Source organism: Vicugna pacos, chromosome 22 (genome assembly GCF_048564905.1).
Source record: "Vicugna pacos chromosome 22, VicPac4, whole genome shotgun sequence".
Lineage (NCBI taxonomy): Eukaryota > Metazoa > Chordata > Mammalia > Artiodactyla > Camelidae > Vicugna > Vicugna pacos.
This window is the reverse complement of record NC_133008.1, coordinates 29692008-29711854: the sequence shown is the minus strand read 5'-3', so window position 1 is coordinate 29711854 and position 19847 is coordinate 29692008. Positions and strand designations below refer to the sequence as shown.

The 19847-nt window shown below is 56.2% G+C and overlaps 2 protein-coding genes across 7 annotated transcripts in view; both read right to left on the bottom strand.

The window, feature by feature from the left end:
* Positions 1-244: 244 nt before the first annotated feature.
* On the bottom strand, positions 245-8386 carry MYDGF (myeloid derived growth factor). The gene is made up of 6 exons (XM_031689679.2): positions 8155-8386; positions 7053-7103; positions 4469-4530; positions 3087-3168; positions 1843-1915; positions 245-732 (listed from the first exon to the last, which is right to left on the bottom strand). Exons 1-6 carry the CDS (start codon positions 8326-8328, stop codon positions 653-655), a joined length of 522 nt encoding a protein of 173 aa, XP_031545539.2. The 5' UTR covers positions 8329-8386; the 3' UTR covers positions 245-652.
* A 4653-nt stretch (positions 8387-13039) lies between these two features.
* Positions 13040-19847, bottom strand: part of DPP9 (dipeptidyl peptidase 9) — a 37596-nt gene continuing 30788 nt past the window's right edge. For 5 of the 6 annotated variants that reach the window (XM_072947915.1, XM_072947917.1, XM_072947916.1 and 2 more), the window contains 4 exons: positions 19049-19201; positions 18297-18439; positions 16813-16924; positions 13040-14171 (listed from right to left, as the gene is read on the bottom strand). In XM_072947915.1, coding sequence (XP_072804016.1) covers positions 14079-14171; positions 16813-16924; positions 18297-18439; positions 19049-19201 — 501 coding nt within the window. In that variant the 3' untranslated portion in view covers positions 13040-14078. Of the gene's footprint in view, positions 14172-16812; positions 16925-18296; positions 18440-18791; positions 18927-19048; positions 19202-19847 lie in introns of those variants that run through there. The other variant, XM_072947921.1, reaches the window with a different exon arrangement.

Genomic DNA, 19847 nt, shown 5'->3' with positions numbered 1-19847 from the left:
GCCAACCACAGGGTGCAGAAGAGCAGGCCTGCCCTGGAGTGCTCCCCTCTGTGGGGTGTGGCCAGGTCCGTCCCACGGGCTCAGCGAGGTCCAGCCGCCTTGGGGCCCGGCAGAAGTTGTGCCTGGAGGTTCCACGTGGCCGGGGTGACGCAGCTCGCCTGTCTCCAGCAGGGAAGGGAAGCGGGGTCCCCCGTCCCACGTCCCAAGCCAGGCAGGCACCAGCGCCACATGCAAGACTGTGTGGTTGTTTTTTAACTGTCTTATTTATTTAAATAGGAAAGAACATTTCATTTCCTCCTAGTCTGAAAGGAAGTCCCCTGGGGAATTATAAGAAAACGGTCAGCTTGGGGTCAGAGGGCAGCAGGATGGCTCTGTCTTGGAACATCTCAGAGTCTGGCTGATCCCGGGGGAGTTATGTGCTGGCTTCAGAAAAGCCATGACCCCTGGGGCGGGGAAGGTGGGAGCCTGGAGAATGGTCCTGGCCCCCCAGACTCTGTCTGGGGGTTTCAGCCACCCTGTGTGCCCCTCCGAACAGGGCAACATCAGCCCAGGCAGAAAACAAACAGGCCCCCTAGAAAATCAGTTCTGAGCCCTCCTGGGGCCCGGCCTCTTCAGGGGAGACGGGAAGAGCCGCCCTCAGCAGGACTCCTGGTCAGAGCTCACTGCGCATCGCCTTGGCCACGATCACCAGCTTAGACAGCTCAGCCTTGAAGGCCCCAGGCCTGTGGGACACTGTAAAAGAAGAAACGCTTGGTCGGCCTGACTCGGCAATCCTTCCGGGATGGGTGGGCCCCCTGTGGGAGCAGGTCAGGGCAGGAGAGAGGTGGAGAGGTTGTGGGCCTGACCTGAGGGCAGGGGGAGGCCACAGGAAAGGCTGAGCTGGGAAAAGCCATGGTCCTTTGTGCCAGGCTGAGGACCGATGCCGGCTGGAGGTTTGCACTGGCAAACCTGTCTGCGGCTCTTTGGGCAGCGTCAGGGAACCTGGCCGCCCAAGCCCCAGCCTGCCCCCGATTCCCTGTCTGCCCCGCTGTCTGTGTGCCTGGGGCTCAGGGTCTGCCAGTAACCCAGCCCCTCTGTCCTTGATCACGCTAAACAGGCCCTGCGCCAGGAGGACCTGGGGGCCAGACCCAGGCGCCACCCCCTCAACTTTGGTGCCTGGTGACGTTCATGGCCACAGGGTTCCTCACTGCATCTCTCCCCCATACCTCAAGACCTTTGGGGCTCCCAGACTCAGCTCAACCCTGTGTCCATGGCTGAAGATGAATGTGGGTCAGAGGACACTGGGGTCTTGGGGCCTCAGGAGGTAACCCCCACCTCCCCCAACCCGCACGCACGAGGTCCTGACGGCGGTGCTGTGCTGACATCCTCCACTGGAGGCATCAAGGCCGTTCCTGGTCACAGAGCCCAGGACAGACTGAGGACGGGCTTTCACACTCCCCGTTCCCTACCAGGCATTGGCAAAGCGTGTCTGCCACCCATGAGCTAAGGGTGGTTTTGCATTATTACACAGCTTTAGCAAGAACCAAAGGAAAACTGGTGTCCTGTGATATGAGAAAGTGACATGACATTCACATATCTGTGTTCACCAAACAAAGTTCTATTAGAACACAACCACACCAACTGATTCACTGACCGGCGGTTCACTGTGGGGGCAGGGAGAGCTGCTTCAGAGGGGGCTGTCTGCCCCCAAAGCCGAAAACATTCACTATTTGGCCCTTTACAGAGGCCGTTGAGGGAGGCAGCCTTTCCTCACCCCTGATCGCCCTCCCTCGGGGGTCCTGTCCCCCTCACCCTGTCCCTGCTTGAAAACCTGGGTTCCACCTCCATCATCCCTCTCCGCACCTGCTGTTTTGGTCACTTCAAATTCCTCATTCTTCAGGGGAACATCACTCTCTCTTTCAAAAGCAGCTTTCGACTGAAAGGGAACAAGTGGAAACTTTTCTGAACAGGAGGGAATATGACACGGTTTGCCTCCCAGAACTGCAGAGACCAAAGCTGTGTGCTTCTGCCGAAGAGCCGCGCAATGCTTTTTGCAGCACACAAGTGAATCCAGGAGAAGCAGTGGCTTAATCCACTTAAGAGACTGTCACCTGGCTTAAAAGTTCATGCCTTCCTTGCAAATCCTCGGAGGAAAGAATCTAATTCAGTTTTTTTCTTTAGTTAATTTATGGAACTGGTACTAGTTAGGCAGTCTCCTGAATGCAATTTTTAAAAAATCAGAATTGTGTCTTTCTCAAATCAGTTAAAATAATAAGAGTTTGAAAGAAGGGACTTCAGCAAGCAATCAGTTCAACAGTGTGACTGACAGTCGGTCTGACCTGTCAGCCTGGAGCAGACGGCAGGGCCCCAGTTATGCAGTCAGACCCCTGCTGGGAGTCGCTGGGCGGGAACTCAGCAGATGTGACATCCTGAGCTGACTTTAAGTAAAAGAGATTATCCTCAGGGACCTGGGTGGGCCTGATTCATTTGGGGGAAGGGCCTTCAGGGCAGAGCCGAGGCTTCCCAGGACAAAATCCTGCCCAGGAAGGCAGCGCTAAGGGTGCCTGGAGCACCCGGCCCGTCCTGCAGACTCAGGCCTGCCTGGCTGGGGGTCCCCGTGGTGGAAGCCAGTTCCTGACAGGCAGTCTCTTAACGCCTGTCTCCCACCACTGGTTCTACTTCTTGGGTGGTAAAGTGGTTTTCAAACTGTGTCTGACTCATGCAGAAGCAGAGTGGCCAGGCTCTAGGGGGCCGGGGGTCGCGGAGCAGCGGGAAGTGCTGCTCGGGCCGCGGATCACTGGGGCCAAGGGTCGCAGGGCCCTCCCGACACCAGTGAGCCGTGCCGCCTGACCCCCCCGGGCGCACCTCCGCCCTCATTGTCCCTGCCCCTGTTCCAGTGCCAAAACCCCTTGCCCCCGGCTTCCTGTTGGCTTTGCCAGCATGAGGCACCGGTGGGAGACTGGCGGGCTATACAGGGGAGAGGCCAGGGTGTCCACTTCCTGCTGCGCCCGCCAGGTCTCCAGGCCTCAATGTCCGTCTCCCCCCTGCCATCCCCAATGCACAGTGGGACGGCTGGGTGGCCACCCCTACGTGCGGGCGACACTCACATAGGCCATACCGTACTCGATCTCGGCACCCCGCACCTCCGCCTTGAACTGTGTGAAGTACAGGTAGGACTTGCCCTGTGGCCTGCGGAGAGAGGTCAGGCCAAGGGGTCAGCCCAGGGCTGTGTGTGCCCCCTCCTCCGGGCCTCCGCTTCCAGGCGTCTCTGGGAAGGTCGGAGGGCCCCCTTAACATCATCTGCTCTCTCCGCTTTGCTGGAGCGCTCTTCCCGCTCATCTACGCACAAGCCCCTTTCCCCTGCTGGGTGCACGCTGTGCCAGGACTGGACCCCACATTCACTCACTGAATGCTTCTCATCCAGTGGACAACATTCCCAGTGTTGCAACGAGGGTGAGAAGCACAGGGGTTAACTAGGAAGGGGGTGTGTCTGGGGCTGAGCGTGTCCTTAGGGGCTGCACGGGGGTGGGTCAGCTAAGAGGCTGCGGGCTGGGGACCCTGCTCTGGGCCTGGCTGCCCGGGCCTGCGGCCACCTAGAGAGCTGACACTGGAGAGCCCCCACGAGACAGGGACATTCGGGCAGAGGGATGGAGACCCGACTGCCGACCCGTAATTAGGTGCCCCACCCCAGCTCCTTGCCTCTCAAAGGGGCTGGCGGTGGCCTGATGAGGCCGCGGGGCGCCCAGGCCTGCAGTGGTAGGGAATCCCCCCAACACCAGGCACTGAAACCCCTGCTGCGTGTAAAGCACCGAGCGGGAGACCGGGCTGTGCGCTGACGCCGCAAGTACGTCCTTTAATTAAAAGGCACCATCATGGCTCTGACTGTGTCCTGTTCCCTGATCTGGCCCCTAGGCTGACCCTGGGCCCTGAGGGTGAGAGCACGGCTGGGACTTCTGTTTGTCAGGCATTGGGTAAACACTGCAGAAATCAGTCCTGCTCGGAGTGACGCACTCCAGGCCGTGGAGCTGGGGGGTGGAGTGGGGGACAGATGAAGCTCCGTCACCCTCCTCCCCATCCGAAGGCCGGGCGCCCCCTTCCTTCATCCCTTCTGGGCCCATCAAGCTGGGCTCCAGGCAGTGGAGACAGGGTGTCAGCCCCACAGCAGGAGATAAAGCCCTTGAAGGATGAATGTGACTGGGGGTGACATGAAGGGGACAGAGACTGGGGGCCCAGCCCCTCTCCTGGGGCTGCAGCCCCTGCCTGGACCCCACCTCCCAGTCCCCCCAAACCTCTCTTGGCCTCAGTGTCCAGATGCTCCCCTGGGGAGTCCTCCTTGCCCCCAGCTCCCAGCACAGTGTGGCACCCCCTCTCCCACCTGCCACCCTCCCAGGATGCAGGGCCCCACCCGGAGCAGTGGGGCAAACGCCCACAGCCGTGAGCAAAGGCACCTCGTCCAGGGAAAGACCCCACCCCCGGGACCCTCGCTCACCTCCAGATGGTGCAGGTGAAGTGCTGGTGGTCTTCACCGGTCCCCAGACTCATCTGCCACCTCTGGGGAGAGGACAGACAGGTCAGTCCGGGACACACAGCCTCACCATCGAGTCCCGCCAAGTGACAGAACCCCTGGGTCTCCCGCCCACCCCTCAGCCTGGAGCCTGGTCTCAGGGCCCCCTCCCTGCTCCGGGCAGTGAAGCTGCTCCGAAGGACACCAAGATGGTGGATGCCTGTCGTTATACTTTCATCCAAGGCCACAGCATTAACACCACCAAGAGCAAACCCTGTTGTCAGCTGTGGACTTGAGCTGACGACGCATCAGTGTAGGTTCATCAACTGCCAAATGTCCCCCCTGGTGGGGGATGATGGGGGGCCGCGGGAAATCTCTGTGCCTTCTGCTTAATTCTGCGGTAAGCAATGAAGTCTACTGAGACAGATAAAGACGAAAATAAAAGGAGGAAAGTCAGCACGCCCAGGCTGCTTGTACCAGCGCAGCGCAGTCCTCGGGGGAGACGCAAGGTTGTCCGTAACCGTGGTTATACGCTGGACATGGGTGGGCCCCGGACAGGTGAAGGCGGCAGAGAGCTTTTTATGTTTTTTTCTTTTTGAACGGTGTGTGTGAGCTTTTTAAAATAATTAAATTTTTAGAAAGTAATATTTTAAAGTGGTTCCAAAACACACCACTACCAGTGTATTCTCACTTTCAGGGCCTCCAAAAACCCGGCCAAACACAAGGTCTGGTGGCCTGCAGCGTTTCTGCACTTTGCTGGTAAAATGAGAGTGGCCAGTCCTCTCCCAAGAGTAGTGATGGACTCCGATGACTGGTAATCTAGTTAAATGGCAGAGCTTTTTCATTAATAAAAACAAGGCCATCTTAATGTTAATTATAATGGGAGTAAATGGCCACTTCGAAGCCTTCTGCCCGTAGCACGGAGTGGGGAGCCAATCACACAGGCGGGGGAGGCGCTCGTGGCGGGGCGCGCACAGCAGGGGCGGCTCCAGGCCAACCTGCCCAACATCTCCATTTGCTATTTAAAAACACCTTCCCAGAGCTCCAAGGCCTCTAAGCACTGGGAAACAGGTTTGTGCTGTAAAATATATCTGGGAAGCTTTCCCATGGCTCTTAAAAGGATCACGAAAATGAGGCAAATGCTGAAACATTTTCAAAAGATTATGAAAACAAGCAAAACGACAACCAAGAGTTCCTCAGCAATAGGGTTAGCATCCCTCTGAGTGGTCCTGTTATATGAGCTTGACCACAGTCTCAAGGCCACGGGGCGGGGTGGGCAGTGGGTGTCCTTGGTAAGGCTCAGGGTCTGGCATCAGACGCTCACATGAGTGTGTGTTCTGGGGCTGCCTGTTCAGCCCGAGCCTCTGTGACCTTCTCGGTGAGGCTGGGGGTCAGGAATATAAGCACCCGTGCGCAATAACGGACGACAGGTCCACGGTGACCACTGTTACTTTTTACTACGACACGAGTCACAGATGGTGAAGTGCGCCCATGTCAGCACTCTGTTCTGCGAGTTCTGACAAATGCACACAGCTGTGTATCTATCACTGAATCAGGACACAGATCAGTTCTCTCCCCAATTATATTTCCCCCATCCCTCTGGAGTCAGTCTCTTCTGGCAAATTCCTGGTAACCACTGATCTGATCTGTCCCCATAGTTGCTGCCTTTGCAAGATGTCACTTGAGTGGAATCACATATCTTTTTTGTGGGGGCCTCATTCCACTCACCATACTGTGTAATAAATTATCACAAACATAGTAGCTTAAAAGCAACACCCATTCATTGGCTCACAGTTCTGTAGGTCAGAAGTTGGGTACGAAGGGGCTGGGTCCTTTGCTCAGACTCACCAGCTAAATCAAAGTGCCAGCCGGACTGCCTTCTCGTCTGGAGCTGGGGTTCCTCTTCCAACTCACGTGGCTGTGGCAGAATTCGGTTCCTGGCAGTTGTAGGACTGCTGCCAGCCAGGGCCCCTCTCAGCTCCTAGAGGCCACACGCCCCCCCTGCCACGTGGGCCAACAGAGCCAGCAGTGCTGCACCACCACCTCCTCCTCGTGCTCTCAGTCTCTCTTCCTTCCTCTTCGGCCACCAGCTGGAGGAACCAGTCAGCAGGGAAATAGGGACCCCAGGTCCACACCAAAAGGAACTGAATTCCACCAACAGCTTGAATGAGACTAGAAAAGGGTTCGCCCCAGAGCCTGCAGATGAGAGCCCAGCGCGGGTGACACCTTGATCTCAGCTTTACGAAGCATCCCGCTGAGCCGACTGGGACTTCTGACCTCCAGAACCGTGAAATACACGGGTGTTGCTGTGAGCTGCTCAGTCGGTGATAATCTGTTACTCAGCACAGAATGGAGGCTCGTGGGAATGGCAGTTCACGCCTCACGTCCCTCCTTCTGTCCAAACGTCTGCTCACTCTGGAATTACGAGTGGAATCTGCCATCACTATTTAACTTAGGTGCTTCTATTGGTCAGGAAAGAATAGTCCTATGTCCAGTGTCCCCTTGAGAGCACCTCTGTATGACAATGGACACTACTGTATTAAGCTACATGGAATTTTGAACAACTTACCTCATTGGTCCCTCCTTGAGATGCATAGGTGAACGCACAGGTGTATTTGTCCTAGAGAATGGAAGGAAAAGAAGGTCTTGGTAGGAGATAAGCCTTAGTGCTTAAAGCGCAGGGAATGAGGATGTACTTCTGAGATCCAGAATCAAGATGAAGATCCTGCTTTTGAGTACCTGCACTAAGGGGAAGGAGGTGGAGCCAGTCTCCTCTGGCTGCTGTCCCTGGAGGCCAGCCCTGCGAAGCCTTCCAGTGTGTGCAGACCTGGAACTGCCCCACCTGCCTCCCTATTTGTGAGCTCCTGGTTCAGGACAAACAACCCACATGGCTTCTGGGGAATAAACAGGAAGGGGGAGGTCACATCCCCTCCAACACCCACCCATCCAGGAACATGAACTTTGGAAGCAGGGACACCTGGGGGCCCATCTCTGCTCCGCTGTGGGCCTTGGACAAGCACAAACCTTTCTGAGCCTCTGTTTCTGCATTTGTTAAATGAGTCTAACATATAAAGAATTTGGCACAACACCCGGATATAAGGAAGTGCTCAACAAATAATGACTACGGATACCATTGTTACAGAGGAGGAAAAGGAGAGCGGGAGAGGAGGCAACTTCTCCAACTAGCTAGGGAAGCACTACACTAGACCCAGGCCTGCTGCCTCCAGGTAAGGAGGACCTGGCCTCACATTTCAATGAAAGATGCGGGACTTGTGCAATGGAAGGAAGGGCAACACCTGTCCACTTCCTCCCTAGTCAGAGCTGCAGTGGGACGAGCTTCTGCAGGGCCTGGAAGCATATGCTCCTCAGCCTCCAGCTCCCCTCTCCCCTCCAACAGCCGGGGACCCACCTGGGTCTGGGGTGGAGCTGCTTGGGCACGCTGGGCGAGGGAGAAGGGACAGGGGCAGAGGCTCGTCAACCAGCTCCCTCAGAGTCGCCAGCCCCCAGGAGGCCGCCCTGCGGTTAGTCCAGCCCTGCCTCAGTGACGACTTCGCCGTCCCGGCCCGCGCCCCCTCCTCCGGGCCCGCCCCAGCGGCCTGCAGCACCCCCTCACCCCACCCCGCCTCGGCGGGCACGAGCTCACACGTCTCGGGGGCGGCTGAGGCACCTACCCCAGGGCCCACGCTGTGGGAGAAGGAGTGCACGACGCCGCCGGGCCGCACGTCAAAGGCCACCGTCGTGGGCTCGGACACCGCCCCCGCCGGCCTCAGCGCCACAGCCGCCAGGAGCAGAGCGGCCCACAAGCTCGCGCCGCCGCCTTGCCTTCTTCCGCTGGGCGCCGCCATCTTGGGAGCAGGTTCGCGGGGAAGGGACGGCGGACGGGGCGCCGTGAGGGACACGCGGGGCGCTCGCTGGAGGCCACGTCGGCGGCGGCGCGGGCACGTGACTCGCAGCGCCCGGGTGCCGCCATCCTGGGGGCGGAGCTTGGGAGAACAGGGCGGGGCCTGGGTTGGGTGGCGTTGGAACCCCTTTCTGGGCTAAGGGTGCAGTCGTCCCTCACTAGGCGAGTGCCTGACCCTTCAGCGCTTCCAAATGAGTACATGTGCAAGGAATGAAGGAAATAAAAGATCACTAATCACAGATAAACACATGTAGGCACCCTTGGGCGAAGGCCTCATGATGGCTGCTGCCAAGATTCGTGGATTGTTGCTAGAAATTGGTAGGGGAAAAGTGTGGTGACAAACGGGTATTTGCATTGTCTCAAAGGATGTCCGCCAAGGTACATATTGGTTACACAGATAAAAAAAGTAATTTTACAGTGGAGACAGCATCTTTAGCTTAATATTCAAAGTCAACGTCGCTGAAAATGAGGCTGACATCATGGAGCCCCGGACGGGATGCTGAGGACACTCTCAGTGACACCTCGGCGGAGTTCCTGTCCAAAATGCATGTCCTTATTCTAATCAAAGCAAGTATCAGACAAACCCCACTGGAGGGACAGTCTACCAAGCTAACTGGCAGCACTCTTCAAAAGTGTCATGAAAGACAACGGCTGAGAAACCATCACAGAGTGAGGAGACGAAGACATCAAAAGGCAACACGGGATCTTGAATAGGATCCTTGCCTTAGTCTGGGCTGTTACAACAAAGTCCCACAGACACCGTGGCTTAAACAACACATATTTATTTCTCACAGTCCCAGGGGCTGGAAGTTCAAGGTCAAGCCTCTGGCAGAATTGGTGTCTGGTGAGAGCCCACTTCCTGGTTCACAGATACCTCTTCTTGCTGTGTCCTTAAATTATGGAAGGAGTGAGGGAGCTCTCTGGGGTCCCTGTATAAGAGCACTAATCCCATTCACGAGGGCTGCATCCTGGCGGCCTAATCACCTCCCAAAGGCCCCGCCTCCTCATACTATCACACTGGGCGCTGGGGTTCAACATGAATTTGCTGGGATTTGTGGGTGTCAGGCACACAAATCTTCAGTCCATAGCAATCCTGGACCAGAAAGACAATGTTAGAGGGAAAAACAGTGAAATCCAAATAAGGTCTGTATATTAGATAATAGGATTGTATTGATGTTAATTTCCTGGCTTGTTACCGTAGTGACTTAAGATGTTCACATGAGGGGAAGTTAGGTGAAGGGCATTAGCGAACTCCACTGTTTCTGCTGCTTTTCTGTAAGTCTAAAATTACTTCATTAATAATAATAATAATAATAATAATAATAATAATAATCCTTACCTCAAGAAATTGTCAGGAGGATGAACTGAGGGAATTTAGGTAAAGTTCCTACAAAATAGAATTCTGGAGTCTAGCTGTTACTGGCATTAAATGCCAATGAAGAAATCTCAGGTTTTCAAATCTCAGGCTTACAGAAGGAAATCCTTTTTTTCTATCTTTTCTTCCTCCCTCCCTTTCTCTCTTTTTCTTTCCCTTTCTTTTTTTCTTTCTTCCTTCTTTCCTTCTATCTCTCTCTCTTCCTTCCTTCCTTCCTTTTTTGCTTGCTTGCTTTTTCTTTCCTTCCTGTCACAAATTGCTTAAAATTTCAAGAAAACACCAGCGGCCAGGTCTGGAGTGTCTAGAATGAAGCCGGTTTTCCCAGTCTTTCCTAACTTGAAAGAACAGAACGCAGAGAAAACACCACAGGTCACCCCTAAGCTGAGCTCTATTGTGCTCGCTGAGGAGCTCAAATCTCCCTACCCCCCAACATAGAATGAACGTTAACTTCAGGGAGGTCACAAGGATCATGTAGGAGGCTGATGATCCTGCAGATAACCCTAACTCTAGAATTCATGACTTTCTACTGTGGTAGCCTGTCCTAAATTGGGGTACCTGCTTCTGTTGAAAAATGTCTTCCTCCTTGCAACTGGCTCCATTAGGAATTGACTCCAAATTGGAGGACCACAGTCCTGTGTTTTACACAGTACAGTTACATTGATGTCACCATATCCTCACTGCTGTGTTTGATCTTCAGCCTGTCACTGAAGGATTTGATTAACGTCCAAGTGCTGTTGCTAACACATGTATTTCAGTTGTGAATGGTTTGAGTCTCCTACTCAAGAGGGATATGTGTGTGTGTGTGTGTGTGTGTGTGTGTTTTCTTTTCAGAAAGACTGAGTCCCAAGCCTCTTGTTTCTCCTTTTTCCTTTTTGCCTCCAAACAAAATCCACACCGAAGGGATTAAAAGAAAAAAAAATCATTCCAAAGATGCCTGCTTTCCAATCATGACATGAAGCCTAGCAGTCCTAAAGGGCAAAGATTTGATAATACAGATACTAAAACGATTTCTCTCTCCATGGTCAGGACACGGTAAACAGGGTGGGTGTGGACGTAAAGGGAGGGCATGAAGGAGCTCCTTTGTGGGGAATAAACAGCTCTGTATTTCGACTGTGGTGGCGCTTACAGGAATCTGTACAGGTCACAAAATGGAGTAGAACTACACACACAAAAAAAAGTGCGTGTGAAAGCTGATAAGCCTCAAATTAGGTCTAGTTAATTACCTTGTATTCACGTCCATTTCCCGGTCTGACAGTGGACTAGGGTGAGGTAAAATGTAAGCTGGGTGAAAGGTATGCAGGACTCTGTACTGTTTTTGCAACTCCTATGCATCTATAGTTAGTTAAAAAAAAAAACCACCATAAACATGTTTGAAAGGCAAGTGACATACTGAGAAGATAACTGCAAACACTATGACAGGGTTTTATGTCCATCGCTTACAGGTTCTTGCCAGTTAGGGAGGAGGTGAGCACTTCCACCAGGAAAGGACTCGAGCCTGAATACAGACAACCTGAAACAGTGCCTGGACCCTCCTGCAGACAGGAACCCCACCAGTACTGGGGAAACATGTGGTCCTGTATCAACCTGGAGGAAACAAAGGCCAGTTAACCTGCCCCTCCAAGACCAAGACCTGCTTCCAGCAGACACTTGTCCTCTTATAGCTGCCCCTCATCCATCCCCCTTGTCCCTTCCCAGAGTATTGACTGAGCAAGGCAGGGGTAGTAAGTCCCGGTGAAAAGTTCCGGCTTGAGCTGATTGCAGGTTGACAGCTGCCAAGCCTCCCAGGGCAACCCCAGTGCCCCCTTTCTCACCAGTTTTTGTCATTCTGTGATTTGTGCTTAGTTCCCTCCCCACGTTATTTCACAGCGGATTGAGGGAAAGATGTCTTGTTTCTGAGATGGTTTTAAACATGATTGGCTGAGTTTCCTACCTGTAGACATTTTAAAATCAGCAACACCGTTCAATTTCCAACATATATGACCATGGACTGATTTCTTTCATATATAAAGAGTGTCTATGAATCAGTGAGGCCAATGTATGCAACATGTATGATGAGAGACTGGTTTCCTTCATATATAGCGTCTATAAGTCAATGAAGCCAATTGATCAAGAGAAAGATGCGCAAGTGATTACTAGTTAACAAGTGTCTTGAAGCATGAACATATTTGCACACATGAAAGAAATGTGAGATGCCATGTTTCACTCCTAAGACTGGTAAAAATAACAGGTAGTACTGAAGGAATGGAGGAACCGGCACACTTTGCCAAGAGGTCTGTACATTGAGGTGTTCTCTTTAGAAGGCAATTTGGCAATAGTCTTCAAAATTAAAAGTAAAATGCCTTTTGATAAACCCTATAAACTCAAACATCTGCCCAAAACAAGGCTATTTGTTGCAGGATCATTGATACTAGGGGTTGGCCAGTTACAGCCTGTGGACCAAGTCTGGCCAGCTGCGTTGTTTTGTAAGTGAAGTTTTCTTGGCACACAGCCACGCCCACTCATTTACATTTGACCTGTGGCTGCTTTTGAACTGCAAGGGCCGGGCTTGAGCAGCTGCAGCAGAGACTGCCTGGCTCGCAAAGCCTGAATCTTTAGGTTTACTATCTGGCCCTTTGCAGAGAAAGTCTGTTGACTCCTGATTTATACGCAAAGCCCAGAATAACCTATGTTATCCCTTGATAGGTGCCTGGCAAAATAAATTCTGGCACAGTCACAGGGCAGAGCAGAAGGCGAGTATTAAATAGACTGGGGAGGAGCTACCTCTAGGAAGGGATGGCGTGCTTTTCCTCTATGCAGCCTTTTGCACTGAAGCTTGTTTTCTTTAAGATGGAGAGGGTGATGGCACAGGCGAGGCCATCCTGCTGTTAGAAACTCAAGTACCATGAGTGCCAGTCTCCTAGGTCTCTCAGCTGTTAGGACAAACACGGAGAGATACGGCCTGCCCTCCCTGGTCCGTGTGTCCTGATCCTGAGACGAAGGAGTCAAACCTCTGGACACGGCGAAGTGCAAAACGAAGTAAGGGCCAGGCCACCCACGACAGCCGGGGCGGGGTCCCTACGTGGCACGCACCGGTCGCCTTGGGACTTCTGGGGTTGTTCTTGACGCCCTCCAGCAGCAAGTGGGTGGGGCCTCAGGCGAGGGGCGGGGCGCTCCTCCCCTTGGGCTAGCGCGGCACCGCTGACAGCGGACTGCTAGGGCCCAGTCGCTCCCTGGACCCCCCGCCCACTCAGGGAGTCCCCAGCCCCAGCCCCAGGGTTTAGAGGAACCTCAGGCGGGTGGCAACGCTTCCATCTGGAATCGTTTAATGAGTCTACTACTTACACGCATAATTATAAAAGAATAGGAATCGACAAAAATATTTTCTTTCCGTAATATGTAGAGGTGGTTCGTCTCTGGTGGGTTTTTTTTTCTTTTTTTTCTTTTTTTTTAAACCCGCCCCTGGCAGAACTCTTGGCAGGGAGGAAAAGGTAGGGGTAAGGATAACCCTGAGGCGGAGAAGGTTCCACTCCCACCCCCAGAACCCCGGTCTGTGCAGGCCAGGTGGAAACGTGGCCAGATGGCTGGGCTGGGGAGGGCGCAGCAGCCGCTGACCAGCAGAGAGCCGAGCCGGGCGCGTTTCAGAACCGGCCTGAAAGCGGGGCGGGGTGGGCGGGGCCAGAGGGCGGCCCCGCCTCCGTGCGCGCCCTCGAGGCCTGCTGGGCGCGCCGCCCGCCGCAGGCTTCTGGCGCTGGCTGGGCTGAGCCCCGTGACCCGGCGGCGGGCCCTCATTCTAGATTTAGGCACCCGTTGCTTTCTGTCTTTTAAATAGTTAAGAAAAACGGCCCCCACTCTCAAAACTAAACACAAATATGAAGTGGGCGGGCGGAGGAGGAAAGGCAGTCACATGCTTCTGAGCCAGTGGCCAGGGCGGGCTGGTCGGGCCCCGGGGCAAAGGCCCGGCTCCTCCGGGTCTCCTCTGGCCTCCATGCCCAGTGGAATTGAGGCCTCCTGCTCCCTGACAACGGTGAGAGGAGGGATGGCTTGAGGAAGTGACTCACGGATGTCTGCCTCATTTCTCCAACCTGGCAACCTAGAAGCGGCAGGCAAAAAACTCAGGAGCGTTTAAAAAAAACCCAAAAAACCAAAACTGATAAAAGGCGCTGGGGCGAAGGCGGCGGCTCCCAGGGCGGGCGGTCCAGCGGGGCAGGGGGAGGCGGCGCCGCGCGGGGCCTGGGGCCACTTGGCAACCCCCCCCCGCCTCGTGCCCCCCGTGGTGGCAGCAGTGACGCCACTTGTGCTCTGACTGTGCAGGCCCCCCGAAAGTGCCAGCCCGCAGGGGCTCAGAGGTATTCTTGTAGAAAGTGCAGCAGTGTGACTTCATAGTGCTCGCCGGACTCCGGGCAGCGGATACTGTGTCTCTCGTTGGGGTAGATCTGGGTGGACAGAGAAAGCAATGCTGGTGGCACCGAGGGACCCTCATCTGCTCCTCCACTCTAAGCCCTTTCTCTTTCTAGCTCAGGGCACCTGCCCTTGGGGCCCTGTCTCAGTCCCCACCACCCTTGGGCGTTGCAGAGAGGAAAGAGGTCGTGTCCTGGGGCTGATGGACCTGGGTTCGAATCCCCCCTCCATGGCCAACTTAATGTGTAATTCAGGGCAAATAACAGCCTCCCTGACCCTTGAAAACTGGGTGAAGACTGCAGACCTCTTGAGGTCTTTGTGAGGCTATGGCAAGCTAAGGTCTCTAAAAGGTAGAGCACGTGCCACTCTGCTGCATCCCCCAAACCCAGCGCCATGCAAGGAACCCATCTCCACAGAGGGGCTGGGGCTTCGAATCTCAGAAACATTTGGTGCCTTCCACCTGAGCCACTTTCACTCTACCAACAGGACCCACTGGGTACAGTACATGCTTGCCGCAGGACGGCCTCCCCCAGGCTTTGCCAAGTGTGTCCTGGGTCCTTCCACCACTTTGGGGGGTATCATCCCCTGAGAGGGGCAGCAGCATGCTGGAGCCAAGGGCCATACCCAAGGAGTCACCCAGACCCCGAGACCTGGCTGAGCTGATGTCCAGGCCTTTGGCTGGATGGTGACAGGGGAGCAGGTCTTGGCCCTGACCATGAAGCAAGGGCTCTGGCAGCCCCACAGCTCTCGGGTGAGCCCTGAGGGCTCATGGGACCGGGGTGGAACCTGCTGCAGGTCCTAGAAGTGCATTACCTAGAAATGCATCAAACCGCCCAGAGGTCTCCCCTCCTTCCCCCTTGCCTTGATGAATCCATCCTGATCATACTGTACCCAAAGCCTGGACTCCGGGGTTGTGTTGCCCCTACAACCTCACAGGCCCCACTCCTTCCAGGCCTGGGGCACTGGCACTGCCTGGGACAGACCCTGCTGCCCCCACCCCCTCATGCCACCCCGGATCCTTGCTGCCTGGTTACTTCTTCCTCCTCCAGGGCAGTGAGGGCAGGGAGAGGGTCTGTCTGGCTCCTCACTGTGCTCCCGGACCCCAGCCCAGGGCCTGGTATGTGATGACAAAGTGATGCATGAGCAACCTGGGGTGTCAGCCTCCAGTCTGACTGTTTCAGGGAGGCAGAAGGTGGGTGCACTCCATCTCCTCACTCCCACCTCCATAGGAGTGTCTTGTCTCACCTTCAGCTGCCCCGGGGGAGGCAGCCCCACGAGCCTCAGAGCCACCCCGTGTGCTAAATGCTTTTCCTATGAGAACTTATTTGCCCCTCACAGCCTCTGGGAGGCCAAGGTTATCGAACCCATTTCACAGATGAGGCGGCGAGGCCCAAGGTTAACGGACCTGCCACCTATGGCCACACAGGGATGGCAGGGAGCAGCTATTTCAGCTGTAAGGTTCAGGATTTCAGGCTCAGAAGGGACACTGGAGGTTCAATCCTGGCCCTGCCTGACTTCTTTGCCCTGATCTGCAGCTGCCTGTGGCCTGTTTTGAGGAGCCCGAGTTGGGGCGGGGCTGCCAAGGGGCGCCCAACAGCTCTTCACCCCCACGGGGCGCTCTGCCTCCCTCCTGCCCTGTTTGGCAAGCACGTGCCCAGCCACAGTCCAGGTCCTTGAGATCTGTCCCTCCTGCCCTGTGACCCTGTTTCCCCACTTGTTGAATGGCAACGTGGCACCCCCCTGACAGTGCAGAGCACGTGGAGGTGTCCAGGAAGTACTATTTTATTAGTGGTGGGAGCACGTAATAAAATCTGTCCCTCTCACCTCCAGCACATTTCCACTGGGCCTCTCGCTCCCTACTGCCAATCCCTTTCCTACCAGGACAACTGACTGTGGCTCATGTCCCACTGGCCCCCCTGGGCCCCTGCCTACAGGGCTGCTGGTCACAGCCCTGCTCACAGGCCGGGCACCTCACCTTTAGAACAAAATACAGCTGAGGCCCCACCCCACTGCAGCCCACACCTTACTGCTGAAGCCCAGCTCTCCTGAGGTCCCACCCCTTACCACTAAAGCCCCACCCTCTCATGAGGCCCCAACCTTGCCCGAGACCCTGCCACTTACCGCTGAAGCCCCGCCCCTCACCGTAGGCTTGCCTTGCAGGTCACCCTGCGCTGGTCCCCAGCTCTTCTGCTTGCTCCCTGTTCTCCTGTCCCTGAGTTGCTCGCTCCTAACTTCCTGTGCCTGGTGTCCTCCACAGCCGCCCCTCAAGTCTAGCTGACTCCCCACTCAGTCTTCAGCACCCTTAAATGTCACCTCCTCAGGGAATTCTTCTCTGACCCCCCAGTCAAGGTAAACCCCAAGCCCTGCTGCTTTCAGCGTTCTGTACATTTTCTTAAGAGCAAGGTTCTTGGCTTAAAATAAAACGTGTGCATGAGCAGTAATTTTGGTACAGTCGGTCTCCCTCACCAGCCAGGCCCAGTTCCCCAATGTGGCCAGCAGAGGGCAGCACCGACCAGGAGCGATCAGGGCGTGACCGCTGAATGGAGAATGAAAGACCTTGGGGACCCTGCGAACCCAGTTAAGTGTGGAGCCGGACAGCTGCATGGGGGCGGGGCCACAGGTGCCCCCACTCTGCGGGCTCCTGGGGGGACCCGGAAGCGTCCAGGAGCCACTCACCTGGAGCTGGTAAGGCTTTCCTGCTCGGATTAGCTGGGAGACGAGGAAGTTTGTGTGGAAAAAGTGCACGTTCTCATCCAGGAAGCCGTGCAGGATGAGCAGGCGGTTGGGCCTGGAAGACAAGCGTGGGGTGAGGGTCTGGGGCAGGACCCTCTTCTCTGGCCCCCAGGCGGTGGCACTCGTGGCATCACAGCCCACGCTCAGCCAGGGCTCTGGGCCCAGAGTCCCGCCCCCACGAGGTCAGCTAGGGTGAAAGCGGCAGCCAGCAAGCTAAGGTGGCAGGACTGAGGGACAGGGTGTGCCAGGGGCCTCGGAGACGCCCGGCCTCCTTCCCGGGGAGGAGGGGAGGGGTGTGCGCCCGCGGCCGTGCCCCAGTGCCCTGAGCCATAGGGCAGCTTGTGGAGCAGTGCCGCCCACGCACTCTATAGAAGTGGAAAGTTCTAGAACTGCCTTGCCCAACAAGGTTGCCGCCATCACCACCATGTGGCTACTAAGTGCTTGACGTGTGTCAGAAGTGGTCCAGAACTTATTTTTTTAAATTTTGATTTATAAAAATAACTTATTGAGGTGACATTCCCATAACCTAAAATTAACTCATCTTGAAGGGGACAATTTAGGTGCATTTGGTGCATTCACCACGTTATGCAACCATCACCCCTGTCCAGGTCCAGAACATTTCCATCACTCAGAGGCAAACCCCCGTGCCCTCGAGCAGTCACTCCTAGCCCCTGGCCCACCAGCCCCGTCCGTCTGGATGACTTTATTGTTCTAGTGAACTGGAATGAATGTAAACGTCAGCGGAAGCAGCCGCAGGTGGCTGTCGGCTCCCACAGTGGACAGCACAGGCCGGGGGCAGTGGGTTCCGAGCCGGGCTGCAAGGTGGCAGCCCCGGGAGCCCAGGCCACGCTCAGACCAGAGAGCAGCCTCATGGGGAGAGGGACCCAGGCAAGGTCAGCCTGTGACAAGAGCCCTGGCACTAAAGGTAGGACCCTGGGCGATGTTCACCAGACAGAGCCATACCAGAAAAGTGGCCATGCCATGTTCTTTTGATCAGGGAATCATGATCATAGGACATCAGAGCTAGTCCAGCACGCCTAGAATTTACGACCACGGTGGACCTGTGCTCCAAACCACCGTGTCCAAACCCACAAGACAGCGGCCATTCAGGTTCAAGACCGACTCAAGGGGCCCACGGGTGGGGTGAGGGAAGCCCACGTGTGCAAAGTGATGCAGCTCTACGTCTTTCCTTCCATCTTTCTGGGGGCAGGGCTGGGGGCTTCCTTCCCTCCTCCCTCCAAGAGAACTGGGCGCCTGCTTTCTGTGAGGGGTGGTGAAGAGGGAGGGCTGCAGGAGGGGACGCCAGGCGCAGGCAGAGAGGGGGTGCAGAAGCCACGCCCGCCGGGGGCCACAGGGGCGCAGCAGGGCCCAGCTTTTCGGCAGGCTGGCCCTGGCCACCTGGAAGGAGGGGCGGGTGCGGGCCTTACTCGTTGGGCAGCTTCTCCACGTGCAGGGCCACGGAGCCCGCCTCGTAGCCGAGCTGGTTGTTCTCTGGGACATCCATGTAGCGTTCCGTGTACCCCGTGTCGTAGGCCATCCAGACTGTGACCGGGGCACCTGCGATGGCCACCTGAGGGCCACAGTGAATGAAGTGGGGAGAGAGAGGAGAGAGAGGGAGAAACACACACGGCGGTCAGGTCCTGGGAGCCTGCGCGTGGCTGGCTGTCCCGGGGCCCCCTGGACGTGAGGAGCGGGCATGCACACGGGGCTGGCAGGGGAGGGGCCCTCAGATGTGTCTCCCCCGCGGACCGTGCATTGTCTCAGGAGGGCGGGTGAGCCGAACAAGCACGCTCAGGCTGGGCCCGGCCCCTCCCTGGGCCCACTGCCTTCCTGCCTCCTCCTCCTCATCGCCGCCCCGCAGTGCCCTGACAGTGCCGCCGGCCTGGGGGCCCTCCCCCGACGCTCTTCACACCATGCCCCACCTCTGCCCATCCGAGGCCGGGGTCCCGGGCTCAGCCTCCCACAGAGAGCTGCTGGCGGGGTTTTGTGCAGCCGGATGCCATCCTGGGGTCAGCAGTGGCGGGCAATGAGGAGGGGGGCTCGGCCCCATGGGGCTGCTGCAGGGAGAAACAGCCACGTGGCAAGGCCCCTGCCAAGATGCCTCCCCCGGGGGGGCGGGCTCCAAGGGGCACGGGCAGGTGCTGGCCAACAGGGGGGAGGAGGCAGGGTGGGGACCCACCTTGAACACCTGGGGCTTGTGGATCAGCCCCATGAGCGAGAGGAAGCCTCCGTAGGACCAGCCGTGGATGGCGACCCGGCTCAGGTCAATGAAGCCATACTTCTCAGCCACGAACTGTAAGCCCTCCACCTGGTCCTCGATCTCCACCTGGCCCTGGGAGACAAGGCCAGGCACCTCTCAGTGGCCTCCTCGCAGGCACGCGCCCTGCCGTCCCACCTTTTCCCTTGCAGGGAGCCTTCTCCCTCTTGGATCAGCAGCAGCTCTCTGGAAGCTACTTCTCTCTCCAGTCCCTACTCAAACCTGCATTCTGGGATGGTGGGCAGACCGGCCCAGCACCCGCCCTGCCCTGCCACCTCCTGGCTGACTCTGAGAAAGTCACATCCCCTCTCTGGGCCTCAATTTCCTCATCCCCAAAATGAGGATGTTAACACGAACAGGATCAGTTCTACAGTGGGTGTGAGGATGAAAGGAGATGGTGAGTGTCCTGTACTCAGAGGCCTGGCAGATGCTAAGGCTGGATGAATAGCTGGCGTCACCCCCCTCATCACCACCACCACCACCACCACCGTCACTACTGTCACCACTGGCACCACTTCCAGTCACCAGGGCCTGTCTGGCCCAGCCCTTGGGACTTCCTGTGGACTGGGCCTGTACTGATGTGTCTGGCTGCATCTGGGTCTCAGGCACCAGATGGGATGAGTATATACCTATCTCCCCACAGGGCACAGCTCAGAGCTGAGCAGCAAAGTGGGGATGTCCCCTCTAGTTCCAAACTGCCCCACTTATGACTGACATCCTG